This window comes from Thamnophis sirtalis, unplaced genomic scaffold, assembly GCF_051295495.1.
Source record: "Thamnophis sirtalis isolate CommonGarterSnake01/CBP01778 unplaced genomic scaffold, rThaSir2_p1.2 scaffold_1, whole genome shotgun sequence".
Lineage (NCBI taxonomy): Eukaryota > Metazoa > Chordata > Lepidosauria > Squamata > Natricidae > Thamnophis > Thamnophis sirtalis.
The window spans coordinates 76756372-76771450 of NW_028261381.1; the positions used below are offsets into that span (position 1 = coordinate 76756372).

The following is a 15079-nucleotide window of genomic DNA, read 5'->3' on the forward strand; positions in this document are numbered from 1 at the left end:
GATGCTCTTCAAGGGCAGCCCCATGTAGAGCACATTGCAGTATTCCAGCCTAGAGGTCACAAGGGCCCGAGTGACTGTTGTGAGAGCCTCCCGATTCAGGTAGGGCCGCAACTGGCGCACCAGGCGAACCTGGGCGAATGCCCCCCTGGTCACAGCCGTCAAGTGGTGGTCAAATGATAGCTGTGGATCCAGGAGGACTCCCAAGTTGCGAACCCTCTCTGAGGGGTATAAAATTTGACCCCCCAGCCTGAGAGATGGAATATTGGTGGAATCTTTGGGAGGGAAACACAACAGCCACTCGGTCTTTTCTGGGTTGAGCACAAGCTTGTTAACCCTCATCCAGTCCATAACGGCTTCAAGGCCTCGGTTCATCACGTCTGCCGCTTCATTGAGTTGGCACGGGGCGGACAGATACAGTTGAGTATCGTCCGCATATTGATGGTATCTGATCCCGTGCCTGCGGATGATCTCTCCCAGCGGTTTCATGTAGATGTTGAATAGTAGGGGGGATAAGACCGAGCCCTGAGGCACCCCATAAGTTAGGGGCCTAGGGGACGATCTCTGCCCCCCCACTAACACCGACTGCGACCTGTCCGAGAGGTAGGAGGAGAACCACTGCAACACGGTGCCTCCCACTCCCACCTCCCGCAGTCGTCGCAGAAGGATACCATGGTCGATGGTATCGAAAGCCGCTGAGAGGTCAAGGAGGACCAGGATGGAGGAATGTCCTCCATCTCTGGCCCTCCAGAGATCATCGGTCAATGCGACCAAAGCGGTTTCAGTGCTGTAACCGGGTCTGAAGCCTGACTGGAAGGGGTCGAGATAGTTTGCTTCCTCCAAGGACCGTTGGAGCTGGAAGGCCACCACCTTCTCAACAACCTTCCCAAGGAAGGGAAGGTTGGAGACTGGGCGATAGTTATTAAGAACAGCTGGATCCAGAGATGGCTTCTTTAGGAGGGGTCTCACCACCGCCGCTTTCAGTGCGGCGGGGAAGTTCCCCTCCCGAAGAGAGGCGGTCACAACCGCCTGGATCCAGCCTCGTGTCACCTCACTGCTGTTAGTAACCAGCCATGAGGGATACGGGTCCAGTACGCAGGTGGAGGCACTTACAGCCCTCATGGCCTTGTCCACATCCCCGGGGGTAACATCCTGAAACTCAACCCAGAGATGTTCTACTTGATCCTCTTGTGCCTCGGCTGGAACTGCGGGGATGGAGTCCAAGTCCGACCGAAACCGAGCAATTTTGTCCGCTAAGAATTGGGCATAATCCTCAGCTCTGCCCTGCAAGGGTTCCCCCGCTTCCCTTTTATTTAATAGGGAGCGGGTTATCCTAAACAGGGCGGCTGGGCGGGACTCAGCGGACGCAACCAAGGTGGCTATGTGAGATCTTTTCGCTGCCCTAAGTGCCCTGGTGTATTCCTTGGTGCAGGTGGTTACCATTGCTCGGTTCGATTCGGACTTATCGGACCTCCATCGGTGCTCTAGGCATCTCCTCCGGCGCTTCATCTCCCGGAGTTCCTCGGTGAACCAAGGGGGTCTCCGGGATCCGCCGCCTCGGAGGGGCCGTAGAAAATACTTTTCTATTTTGGTTTGCTTGTCTAGTCAAATTCTAGTCCATTTCTACAGATTTGCAAACTTAATATACATCCATTTCAAGACTTTCATATTTTTGAATTGATTTTCTAAGTTAAAGGTTAGCGTGAAGCAGGCAGCAGATCTAAAGGCCATGGACAGTGGAGGTACCTCTGATCCCTACGTGATTGTCTTCCTGACATCTGACATAAGGAAGAAGTATGAAACAAAGGTCCATCGTAAGACACTCAGCCCCGTTTTCAACGAAAGCTTCATTTTTCAGGTAGGATTGACCTGTTTCAATTCAGTTTGATATTGTTAAAATTTAGTTTAGAAGTTTGCAAAAATATTCATTAACACATTTTTTATTGCTATTTCATGTTCTTGGTTAGTTTAATTGACTTTAGTATGATTTGTGATGTTGAGTTTACAAACCCTGTCTTCCATTGAAATCACACTGTTGAAAGAAAGGTCCATCTGGGTTCAGTTCCAAGTGGGAAGAAAAACACTGGAAATGTGGAGGTTGATTGGAAAGATGGTTTAATGGTGGATAGGACCACTTGAGAGACCGCCTCCTGCCAATTACCTCCTTGCGACCAATAAGATCGCATAGATTAGGCCTCCTCCGAGTTCCATCTGCCAGTCAGTGTCGACTGGCAACCACATGGAGGAGAGCCTTTTCAGTAGTAGCTCCGACCCTTTGGAACGATCTCCCCGTGGAGATTCGTACCCTCACCACCGTCCAGACCTTCCGCACAGCCCTTAAGACCTGGCTATCCCGTCAGGCCTGGGGATAAAGACCACAATCTGTCCCCACCGGGATGATGAATGAATGTTGTGTACTATTTTACTCTCATGTATTGTTTTATGTTTATTGTTTTGTACCCCCCCCTCCCTATTTTATGTAAGCCGCCCTGAGTCCCCTCAGGGAAAAGGGCGGCCTATAAATGTTAATAAAATCAAAAATCAAATCAAGTGGGAAGAAAAACACTGGAAATGTGGAGGTTGATTGGAAAGATGGTTTAATGGTGGATAGGACCACATGGTTTGGGGTCCTGGGCAATCGAGCACGTGGGTGAGAGAGAGAAAGATAGAGAGAGATGTATACCCTTTCTTGGGCTTGCTTCCTGTTCCTGTGAAAGAAATGTATTCTGATTGGTTGTCAGACTCCCATGAGGCCATGCAGGGGTAACTTTGTAGATTGTCTTGAGTCCCAGGCTTTACTGAATCTTGCTGAGTGATGTAATGAAGGGGCCTTGGGCAATTCCTATTACAGCTTAATGGCTTTGTCCTGGTTTGTATCTTGAGTGAGGGCTAATCCTATCATGTCCTGAGGGTGAAGATCTTAATACCATCACCCTGGAGTTGAAGTGGGGGCCAGGGAGCTGCTTTGTCTTTAAAAACATTGTTTCTCCTTTTCTCATCCAGGAAAATACCATATTCTGCCTTTTTAATATTTCCTAGAATGTTTCATTCTTCAAAGAGAGCGGTGGATGCTAACTTTCTACAAAACCTTCTTTATTGTAGCACCTGATTTTGGTAACCCCATTCCCCCCCCCCCCGAGATCCATACAGGTCCTAACCTGTTGGAGAACCAATGTTGGAGAACCAATCTTGAGCAAAATGGATTTCGGATGCAACTTTTTGACACCATTCTTTGCAGGATGATTGTCCTGTATCGCTCAGATTCACTGCTTCATCGTTTCAGAAGGACATGGGATTTCATCCATTGGTAGAAGTGAAATTGCCATTCCCTTTTTTCCCCTCTTCTCTAGGTCTCCCGAGCAGAGGTGACTGAAGCTATACTGGTCATGCAAGTGTATGATTTCAACCGCTTTTCCAAGCATGACATAATTGGCGAGGTGACTCTGCCTCTTGTGGATGTGGACTTACAGCATGTAATGGAACAATGGCTTGATCTCTCTCCAGCTGGCAAGATAGAGGTACATAACTCAGAAGTGAGAGTGACAATTTTATCTAATTTGGGTGATCTGGCATCTTACTCATTCGGGGTAAGGGAAACAACTCCCAGCTCAATTTTTATGGGTCTAAAGCTTCCCGAAGTTGTATCATATGAATATGGAAACAAATGGTTTGCCTTCAGCAGTGTTGGTTGTCACTTCAGATACAACAGCGGTAAACTGAGAGTGATAAGCTGAATAATTATTTCATTTCAAATATTCAATGAAAAATCAAGAAGCAAATAATTTAGATGCTTTCCTCATTAGTCATCTCACTCTCTCAGTGCCAGACCTCTTTTGGACCCCCAGGCTGGAAAAAAAATCCTCAATTAACTCTGACCCTGATCACAAAATACCTGCTCAGCTTTGATGCACAGACTGGAATAAATCTCACAAAAGTCCACGTGACATCATTATGAAACTCTGGAGCAGGGGAAGGAAAATGCTGACTGTCTCTATTTAAATGAAGAGTTAGATCTTGGTGCTGATTCTCTTGACCAGTCAAAAGTGCTCTTCCAAGCTTAATTATGCAGATTGTATTACTTAACTGTTAAAGGAATTTAATTATATAGGAGTTATTTCCCATGCTGAAGGTTTTGTAAATTCTTCTGCATGTGGGGCATATGTTGCCAAGGAAGGAAGGAAAGATCTTTTTTGAGGCAATATAATAGGACGTGTGGAAATTGAGGGGGTTGTGGCCCCCCAGATGTTGCTGAACTTCAATTCTCTGTTGTGGGGCAACCTGGCTGAGATTGCTGAAACTACAAAGTACACAACATCTAGCTGTTTTCCCTCCTTACCTGTAAGATAAAGTTAGCAAAGAGAGAATCTGTGTTTGTTTTCAGATTTGGCAGTCCCTGTGAAAAGAGATTAAACTAAATTACTCTGTTATTCTGCTAGTAAAAGACAACAATAAAAAGGGTGTTTTTTTTTTCAGGCAGGCTTTTGAGAACTGGAAAAATGGCTTTGTTGTTTGTTTTGTGCCTAATTTGTGAACGTGTGAACTATTTTATTCTGTGTACTATTAGGTGCCTTGAGCACCATTATTTGGTAGAAAGGCAGGGAATCAATACAATCATAAATCTATTTAGTTCCTGTTGTGTGCAAAATATTGTGTCGCCCTGTTCAGATTGTAAGCTTTGATAAATCCCCAAAAGAGCAGATGCTATCACAACTCTTACATAGTATAATGTTAAGCTCGCCATCTTTCTACAAATTTAAATGCATTCTTAACTTATGCGCAGTTGATTATAGATTCACAATAAGAACATTGTGACTATCGGCAGGTGCAGAAATTAATTTGATTTGATGCTATAGTTTTTACAGTAGAGTGGTTAATAAGGCCCCTGAAGGTGATTGAGTCATTAAGCCTACAATTACCGAGGTGAAGAAAATTCCATTGGATATATAAACATTCTGAACCTTCAAATCTCTCAGGCTGTGATGTTTGTTTATTTTAATGGTCCTTGACTCTTCTAAAAGAGTTGTCTGAGTATTTGAAAATGGCGATAATTGTGTCTTACAAAGTAAGCAATTTTAGAAACAGTGAGAAACATTGTGAGAGTAAAGCTACATGGAACTACGTGGAAGTCAAGACTAGATCTAAAAAAAAACCAATAAAAAATTCTGGTGGAACTACTTGAAAATTTGTCAGATTTGCAAAAGAATATCGTCTGTGAATCACCTACTGAAAAGTTTAGCAACAGATAATATAGCACCTTAATGCAACAATGACCGAAGACTCCTGAAAAGAAAAACAGAAAACATTTTCAAAAATCACAAATAGAAAGACTTGTACTTCGTTATACAAAACATTTGGACTTCATTCTTATTTCTGTCCAAGAAGATATTGCAAAGTATTCCAGCTTTGCACCTACCATATTCATTGTTTTCATATTTTGAAGCTATAAAGAACTGCACAATAGATGTCATGTTTTGAAATTGATAGAAAGATGCTGCATTTAATTTTGTAGTTTTGAGGTTGTGTCCCCTTGTGTTCACTTAGGAAGTTAGCAGCATGTCCAACTTGACCAGGATGCTGAAATTTTTATATAAAACTGCATCGCCTAACTCCACACTTCAGCTCATCATAGTTTGTTAAACTACTTACGACTTTCTAGATTCAGATATGGCTCACAAACTGCATTAGCTGGATTTGCCTAATACATTAACACAAAGCCAAACAAAGCACACTATGGTTTGAGCCATGGTAGCGCAGTGTTAGAATGCAGTATTGCAGGCTAACTCTGAATTCTATTGCCAGGAGTTCGATCCTGACTGGCTCAAGGTTGGCTCAGCCTTCTATTCTGGTAAAAAGAGTTGCTTATTCTTATAATTATATTAGGCTAATGGGTATTGCATTCCAGCTTCTGAAGGGCATCATATTAGGAAGACATGATAGATTTAATATTATTAAAATTCCTAAAAATAATTTGGAATATTCTGATAAAATTAGTTCTTACTAGTAAGACATTCTATGCATGTTCTGTTGGAAGAAATGTCCTTCTGGGTTTGGTTCCAAGTGGGGAAAAAGACACTGGAGACATGGAGGCTGCTTGGAAAGATGGTTTTAATGGTGGACAGGACCACATGACTTGAGTCCTGAACAGAAAAGATGATCACATGCTTCAATGTTGGGTAGAGAAGAAGAGAGAGCGAAGAAGGGGCTTGCAGGGTTTTTTATAATCTGTTCGGCCCCACCTATCTGTTTCCTGTTCCTGTGTAAGCAATGTATTCTGGTTGGTTGTCAGACTCCCATGGGGCAATGCAGGGGCAAATCTCTAGGCTGTGTTTTGAATCCAGGTTTGGTTGAGTTCTCAGATGCCATGTGGTGAGTGGGTAAAGGCTAATCATGCCTTAATCCCATCACCCTGGAGATGAAGGGTTAGGGTTAGAACTCTTTATTATGTAAAGGGACTGGCTTGGGTATCTTAATGGCCCATTGACAAAGGGGATGTGCAGGAAGCGGCAGGGAGCTAATTTGTCTTTAAAACATGTTTCTCCCTTTTCACATCCAGGGAAATATAATATTCTCCCTTTTCAATATTTCCTAAGATATTTCATTTTTTTGGGAGAGGGATGGGTTTTAACTTCCTACAGTTCAAACAACCACTTTTCTTTGCAAAAGTCTCTTACTCCAAATTTGCTTTTGAAGTAATCAAATTATTCCAATAGAGAAGAGGTTAGGGTAAGTTGATGTCATTAGGAGGATCACTAATTATTATTTAATTATGTTAACTATATGTCATATTAATTTATTAATCAATATTCTAGATTTTATTGTTATTTTTTACCAAATGTTCACATTTGGTAATAAAGTAGGCTATAATTCCAATAACTAAATAAATAATAGGGCTACATAAACAATGTAGTGGCAAGAAATTTACCCATTTTGTACCACTAGAGCAAAGTCAACCCATCACTTAATATCAGGCTACTTATGTGATAAAAACTAAGAGGAGAGACATAATCCATTTTTTTTCAAAGTAAAGATCTGCTTGCAATATATACTTCTTGTTTTTTGTCAATTATAAAACCAATTACAAAATGCTGCAACTGGCAAGTGTACCATACAGGCAGACCTCACTTACTGACTGCCTTGTTCATCAACCATTTGAAATTACGACAGCGCTGGAAAAAAAAATAGATTTATGACTGGCCCTCAAACTTGCTGCCATTGTGATGTCCCTGTGGTTGCACAGTTGTAATCTGAGCCCTTTGCAAGCTTAACAGCTGGGAAGCAAAATTTATGGGGAGCAGGAAGTCACAAGTCTCCGTCACATGATGTTCATGCTTAACAACCCATAGTGATTTGCTTAATGACTGCAGGAGAACTGGCTTGGCATGGTCACACAACAGCTCACTTAATGATTGCATTGCTTAGTGACAGAATTGCTAGTCCCAATTTGAGGTCAGTACGTGAGAACTATGTGTATTTTTTGTGTCTCGGGAATGAAGCCAAGGAGTCAGTTCTAATAGCATAACCTGGACTAATCTTTTGGAGCTGCATGTACAATTAGGATTCATCCAATCTCCTTGTTTCAGTTTGGCATAGTTAAACACTGCAGCTTATTGCACCAGTTGTAGGCTAAACTGAATGTATGAAGCTTACTGAAAAAAGCTCTTTAAGGTCACTTCCAAAGTTTTTGAACCAACTCTGGGCCACAGTGATCCTATGATATTGGCCATGTTCAGAAGCTGAGCTGATTTCTTCCAAGGCAGCTATAGAGTAACTGAAACCATAAGGCTGGGCAAATATATGAGAAATGTTGTGGATCTGTCTCTTTTCCCGTTTTCAGAAACTTCTGGCTTCTCCTAGGCTTCATTTAAATAAAAAAAATGAGAAAGATGCCTTGGTGTCATTTCTATTCTCTCTGTATAAGTCCCCCCCCCCGCACCCATATGTCTAACTGACATACGGTGTGCAACTTCAAGTAAGACACAGAGGAAAGTATACAAGCAATTTGTTTTATTTCTATTTTGTTTGGAATGAGGGTGAGGACAAGTTTGTTTCTCCAGGATATAGTGGGATGGTGATTTTTTTTATTCCATGTACTGAAAGGTCAGACAAGAAAATATTGCTTCTTGGCTAGTGGGCTGATCCAGTGCAATCCCTGTTCTTATTGTGTACCACCTTCAGACTGATGGATTGGGATATGTATGCAGTGGCAGGGTAGAAGTGCCTTGAATCAAAGAAACTCGATGTCCCCTATTAAAATCCATATCAATAAGCCATCCTGTGCAGCATTTTCAGTGAAGCTGTCGAGGGAAGTTGTTTCAACTTCCCACCCAGCCTCTCTAATTTCTTTTAGTGGTTGAAACACTCTGCAGGAGAGTGTAAGAGAATAAAATAAGGACAATATCAGCGTTCCAACTATCATGCAGAATTAAATCAGAGTCCAAGGCAGATCTATCCTTAAAGTTCCAATTTAATAAGACAGACATGTTGGCACATCTTTGAAAATCCCAATTCTGAAAATTTCCTGGGATTCCACCCAGTTGAAAGTCTATGAACTTATCCCCACACCCATAAATCCATCACATGGTCCAATCTTCTTCGGCCACGCTGGCTTCTCCACCCAGCTTGTTCCGGTGAGGTGCAGAGGTGCGGAGACAAAAGATGACCTTGGCTTCTAGAAAAGAATGACAACAACACATTCCACAATTCTACTCCTTTCTATTCCCCCCTTCCAACTAGTACACTAATGAAACAGCATAATGAAATATTAGAAAGTGTGGCAGGCCAAAGATCCTAAAAGGAACATAACTACAGGCCTGACAGACAAGGGATTCGAATGCAATGAAGAGTAGGATGGAGCATCAAGGAAAACCTTGATCAGTCAATGGATCCGGAATATCTGCAAGCACACCTTGGGTAAAATCCTCCCGGTTCAGCCTGGTTTGGCTGAACCGGTAGGGACAATTGTCCTTGGTTCTACAAACCAGTAGTTTAAAAAAAAGCTTCCAAGGATTGCATGATTCAGCTTTTTCCCGCTTTTAAAAGCATTTTTCCCTGCCGGTTCAGGCAAATGGTCGGAAAAAGTGCTTTAAAAAGCTTTTCTAAAAGCTTCCGACGATGGCGTGGCTCAATGGTCCGAAGCTATTTTTTTAGATTTTTAAACCATTTTTTTCCCTGCCAGTTTGTCTAAACCGGTAGGGAAAAAATGCTTTAAAAAGTGGAAAAAAAGTTGGCCACGCCCACCCAGTCATATGATTCCCCCCACAAGCCACGCCCACAGAACCGGGGGGGGGGGATTAGATTTCACCGCTGCCTTGGATACCACACATTTATATCTTGAGCAGCTGCTGCTCCCCTTCATACTTCAACCATCTTGTTTAGATGTAGAAATGTAGTTAAATTTTAACCTGTGATGAAAGAGCATTCTTACTGCTGGAGAAAAGGATTATCCCACCCATCCATGAGTCAGCTCAAAACAATGCTGGCATAAAATTGGCTGCCCCTGTGGCTGGATCTGAGTGTTCTGTTCTGAGTCATTGACAAAAGGTGGTGTCTTGATTTCTGAACATGCCCTTTCATATAACTATGAATAATTTTCTGCACACACTTTGCTGTTACAGTATGTCAGCTGCTACAGGGGGGAAAAATGACTCAGGAGTCTGCAGGATGGGCTTGATTTAGGGACTCTAGCACACAAAGTTTGTCTGGTTTTTGAAGTCCCATTTTGGCATCTCTTATTCATATTTATCTTCATTTGCAATAAAAACGCATTAAGAATGAATAAAACAAATGTTAAAAATTAAAGTACATGCAACCAAGAGATAATCTAATTAATTGATAAGTTATAATAGTGCAGCAGACCAAAGACATGTTCTAATATCATTCAACAAAGAAACGAAAAGGGACACAGCCAAAATCATATAATTTTTGCACCTTTGCATCATTAAGACACTACGTCCATCCTTTCTGAAACATTCTTTAAGTGTCCAAAGAATTCAGAATCAACCCCAGGACCAAAGTAATATTTTAAACATTTTTTAAAGATTGGCATCTACTGATGTTCCATTATTGGTTATGTCAATTGTTCATTCCGTAAGTCATAAGGTCAGTTAACTTCAACTTCAAAAATATTTTAAAATTTCTGCTTTAGATGCAAAATTTATTTGATTTCAGAATAGGTTCCATCAAAAAAATGATAGTATCTTTGGGGTGGCTTAGGTCAGGGGTGGTTTGCTGCCCGTTTTACTACCAGTTTGCAACCCGCACGCAACGTGTGTGCACGCTGTTCAATGTAAATTGTTCTTCGCGCATGCGCAGAAAAATTTTCAGTGAACTGCGCATACACAGCCACTAAAATCCAAAATGGTGGTGGCCCAGCGGTGGCGAGGGAACCAGTTTGGGGGATTGGCAGGCCTGGGTAGCTGCTGGTTCTGCGACCCCGGCCTGAATTCCTCTACTGGTTCAGCCGAACTGGGCTGAACTGGGAGCAACCCACCTTTGGCTTAGATATTTGCTTCATATTGAGGAAGCAAAACATTTACTGGTTTATATTGCCAGAGTTGTGTATTAGGCAAAGAAAATTCTATCTGGAGTTGTTGACATTCCTTTAAATAATCATTACAGTAATTAATTAAAAGTAAATATTCCAGAGCCTTCTTATATTTTCCAATAGAAAGCCTTACCTCTTAGGTTTATAGTAGACATCTTCCATAAAACAAATATTCATGAGATTAGTGGATGGCCCCAAATATAGCCACTTGCTTGTAAACCAAGAAATGAAAGATTATTTTTGCTATGTGATACCAATTTAAATCATTGCTAAGATCTTAACAGAAATACATAGCAACTTTACAATAAAACTTATAAAAGTTGGTATTCAAATATAAATGATAACATAAATGTCTAATGATATTTTTGAGAAATTATCAAAGATAATTTCAGCTTAGCCAGTAAAATTCCTGGAAGTTTATTTTCCCGTATAATTTTCTTTGATAGTCTCTTGATCTGAATAAAATAACTTTTTGGAATGAACAACAGTACATATCTTAAAATATGCATCAATTAGGTAGTAATATTCATTTTAATAACATTAAATTTAATAGATTTTAAATGTATGCATTAGCCATTGGAATCTTACTTTTAACTTTCAATATACTAATTTCCACATATTTTGAGATGTTTTTAAAATTATATAAAGCAAAATATTTAATACATTCTGTACAAATTACAAAGCCCAATAACTTATATTGACCTATTTATAAATTAGATTCCAATTAAAGTAAATTAGATTGTCCCAGTTAATCTGATAATAATATTGTCCAAATAGCAGCAACCTGTAAAATAATTAAATTCTGAATCTAAATAGCATGGCATATGCCAGTATAATACCAGTAATATTATAAGATTGCCTGAGAATAATTGTTAATGGCTCAAGTATTAAGTCATAAACCAATGGAGCAATTGGGCAACCATGACAGCTGCCATACTATAACTCATCTGATAACTCAACTGGTCTAAAAATTTAAAAAAAGTTATTATACTTGCTGTTGGTTTCAAATAATAAATTTCAATCCATCTAATAAAAGAAGTTGGGAATCCTTACCTACACATGTCTCGCTTAAAAAAAATTAAGCTTACCTGTGTCTAAAGCTTTTTCAAAAACATTAATACATCAGAATCCAATTTATCTTGAGGTATAACATACCTATTTATGAGTGTAAATAATCGGATACTGTCTGGTTTTGAAAAATCCAGACCGAGTTGGATGAATTATGCATGGTGACGCTCTCTGAAATCATCTAGACAAAAAGCAATAAATATTCTTGCATCTACCATATGGATATATAAATTGTACAAAACTAAAAATCCTTACCTGCTTTTAAAATCAGGGTTGTTGTAGAAGCCTCATAAAAATACAAAGACAATTTACTGGATTTAAATAATTCGTTATAGAACTCTGACAATAATGGCTCAGCAAATCTACAAAACATTTATACCATTGGACGCTGGAACTTTTTACACATTTTATCTCCAATATGTCTTGCAGTTTCAAAGATACCTTCCAAGAGATCCACAGAATCCTGTGATAATGGTTGAATAGCAATCTCTTAAAGTTATCCTATGTTTAGGTTTACCGTAAATAATGTAATATAGAGACTCAGGGTTTTAGAGATTTGAAAGTTTAGAATCTATAAGGTGGGAGAACTGAAACTGTCTACTTGATTTTGGAAGGAACAAGGTCTGAACCAATACAGGAAAGAGCAATTGAACATATACTCACCCGCACACTCTTTTCTCAGTGAAAAGAGTTGTTTAAAGCCTGGATAGATATAAAAGGAAGTCAGGAAATAAAGAAGACATTTATAAAAGCTGAGGGATAAATAACTGAAGTACAGGTCATTCATGATCATAAGGGTGATTATGAGATGTCTATGCTTCCAACACTCCCAAACCGCACCATTTCTAGGTACCTCTAGCCTCCTGACTCACCTTTCATGATGAAACATTTTACCCGTATCAAAGCTGTTCATGAATGGTGTTGGATTAAAGGAAAAATTCTACTATTATACCAATGTAATTAATAATGGCTGATACCTATCTCCTTCATTAGTGAGAGAGAAGGGCAACACTGTGGAGACAAGGCCCAAACTACATTAATGTTAACGCACTTTATAATAAGGGATATTAAACAGTCAAATCCAAAATAGTGGAAAACGAAGCGTTTGGAAAGGGTTCAATAAATAATGGAATTTTTTTTTGTCTATTGCAGTGTATATCAAACCAAGTATTGTCTCTCTTGATCATCAACATAGGCTTTTTGAAGGCATCTCATTTGAATTCTGCATATGTTGATAGCAGATGTTATTATATCTTCAGAGACAGGCTGTTTTTCTTTCTCTTGAAAATTGAAATCCATTTTAATCAAAAGATGGTGAACATCAATTTTCCAAGATAGAAAGAAGCACATTTCATTCCCTAAGCTCATTAAAAGAATTGGGTTGCTGCTGCTGATCATCAGTGGGATTATGAAAGTATACAAATCTCAGAAGTGAATAAAGAAAAATAAGTATGCTTGGCTTGTGAGCATGCTAGCTTGATAGCACCTTGACATCTGTGAGATAATTCTAATAATTATATTACTGATGTAGAAATGGAATATCCCCTAGAGGGCGCTATTAGCAATTATATTACCAGGGAACTAGTAATATCTCAGGCTGAATATGAATAGTTAATGAAGTTTGTGTGTTGAGGCCACTGAGCAGTAATGTCACGTTTTGTTGAAGAAAACCATATTCACTTTGGGATCAATTGCCCAGAGCATGGATTTTATTGATGTGTAACACAGGCAGCTTGCTCACGGTGATGAATGGTTGAAGCTTGTGATATTACAAATTGAGTGTGTTTATTTCTGTATCTACACCAGGGGTGGGTTCCTGCCAGTTCTAACCTCTTCTATAGAAATCTACAGTGCCGTTTAGAACCGGTTCCAGCTCCCTCCCCCCGCCCGTCTGCACATCATCAAGATGAAGAGTGAGAGGAGGAATTCTGGGAGTTGAAGTCCACAAGTCTTAAAGCTGTCAAGTTTGAACAGCCCTGGTTTTTTTTTTCTAAAGGGTTAGGGGTGCAAGAGTCTTGTAATTTGACAGCTTTAAGACTTGCACACTTCAATGCCAGAGTTCCTGAGCCAACATTTTGGTTGCTAAGCAAGAGCGTTCTTAAGTGAGTTTCACCACATTTTACAAGTTGGCCATGCCCACCCAGTCACATGGCTGGCAAGCCACTCCCACCCGGTCACATGGCCGGCAAGCCACTGTCACAAAGCAGGCCACACCTACAGAAGAGGTTCTAAAAATTTTTGAAACCCACCACTGATCTACACACACACACACACACACACACACACACACACACACACACACACACGTTCCTATTCAATGAATCAACATGCAATTGGTGGATTCATAATTATGGTTTTATATATACCAAGTTATAATGAAGTTTCATTGATTGTTTCTCATGCAGTGTGAAAATAGCCATTGTAGTTGGTCAATATGGCTTATGCTTTAATAGCATAAAAGAAAGCAGGCTTTATGTCTTATTCAACAATTAATGAGTGAAACAAACTCCTATCTCGGTGCAGTATGTGAACCTAACACGTTCAGTTTGTGGGATTAAAAAAAGAGGGAGATCCTAGTTTTAAACAGATATTTGGTCATACTTTTGGAATAGAAATATTTTTCAAATTATGCCTAGGTTCTCCTCCAAGGAGCAAGGTGTTCAATTAATGCAGTTGTACTGCAGGAGATCTTTGATCAGATCACCCTTTTCCTGTGGGTATGGTGCTTTATGGAAATAAAACTACTTTCCCATCTCATTTCCCAAAGTTGCCAGTTTGGAAAATGCCAGTTGCCAGTGATGCTAATAACATCCATACAAGGATGGGACCTAGGGAGGGGTCAAGGATAGGTTTAAACCTCCCCTTCCCTGCACTATTGCTTCACTTTAAGGGTGGAGCCCCCTGCTGGACACTTGAAATCAGAAGAAGGCTGTTTGGAAGGATTTGCCTAAGAACTTAAGCAGAGTACTGAAACAATATCAAGTGATTTAAGCAGGAGGACATCCCAGTCAAAACACTGCTCCTAACCAAAAGAGAATATCACTGATGTGGATGAAGAGGATGAGTGCAAACAGACATGCATTGCATTTGATTTAAAACCTAGATTTGAGGAGTCCTTGGTACCCTCTGAACTGATGATGTTACTAGTTAGGGTAATGAAACATTTGCAAGAAAATAAGCAAGCTCCGGGAGCACCAAGGACTCCTCATTTCAACCCTGAGCTACAAATATTCTCCTTTATTGAAGCGTAGATTTGTTAAGAACTACAAAAACTACCTACAGAGAAGGAAATCCAAGAGGAGGAAGAGAACATTCCATTTGACTCTTAAGCACAGAGAGAGAGACATACACAGGGACTGCATGTGGAGACCCTCCACTTCACATTTTTTTGCCCATTTGTCCTAGGTGTCCAAATAAACCATGGATGCAAATGAACAATGTCAACATTTTGGTGTTGTTGTTGTTGTTAGT

General features: G+C 40.2%; 1 protein-coding gene across 2 annotated transcripts in view; it reads left to right on the top strand.

The window, feature by feature from the left end:
* Window positions 1–15079, top strand: part of SYT8 (synaptotagmin 8) — a 37014-nt gene that overhangs the window by 17548 nt on the left and 4387 nt on the right. For both annotated transcript variants that reach the window (XM_087716637.1, XM_087716642.1), the window contains 2 exons: window positions 1688–1855; window positions 3348–3515. In XM_087716637.1, coding sequence (XP_087572763.1) covers window positions 1688–1855; window positions 3348–3515 — 336 coding nt within the window. The remainder of the gene's footprint in view (window positions 1–1687; window positions 1856–3347; window positions 3516–15079) is intronic.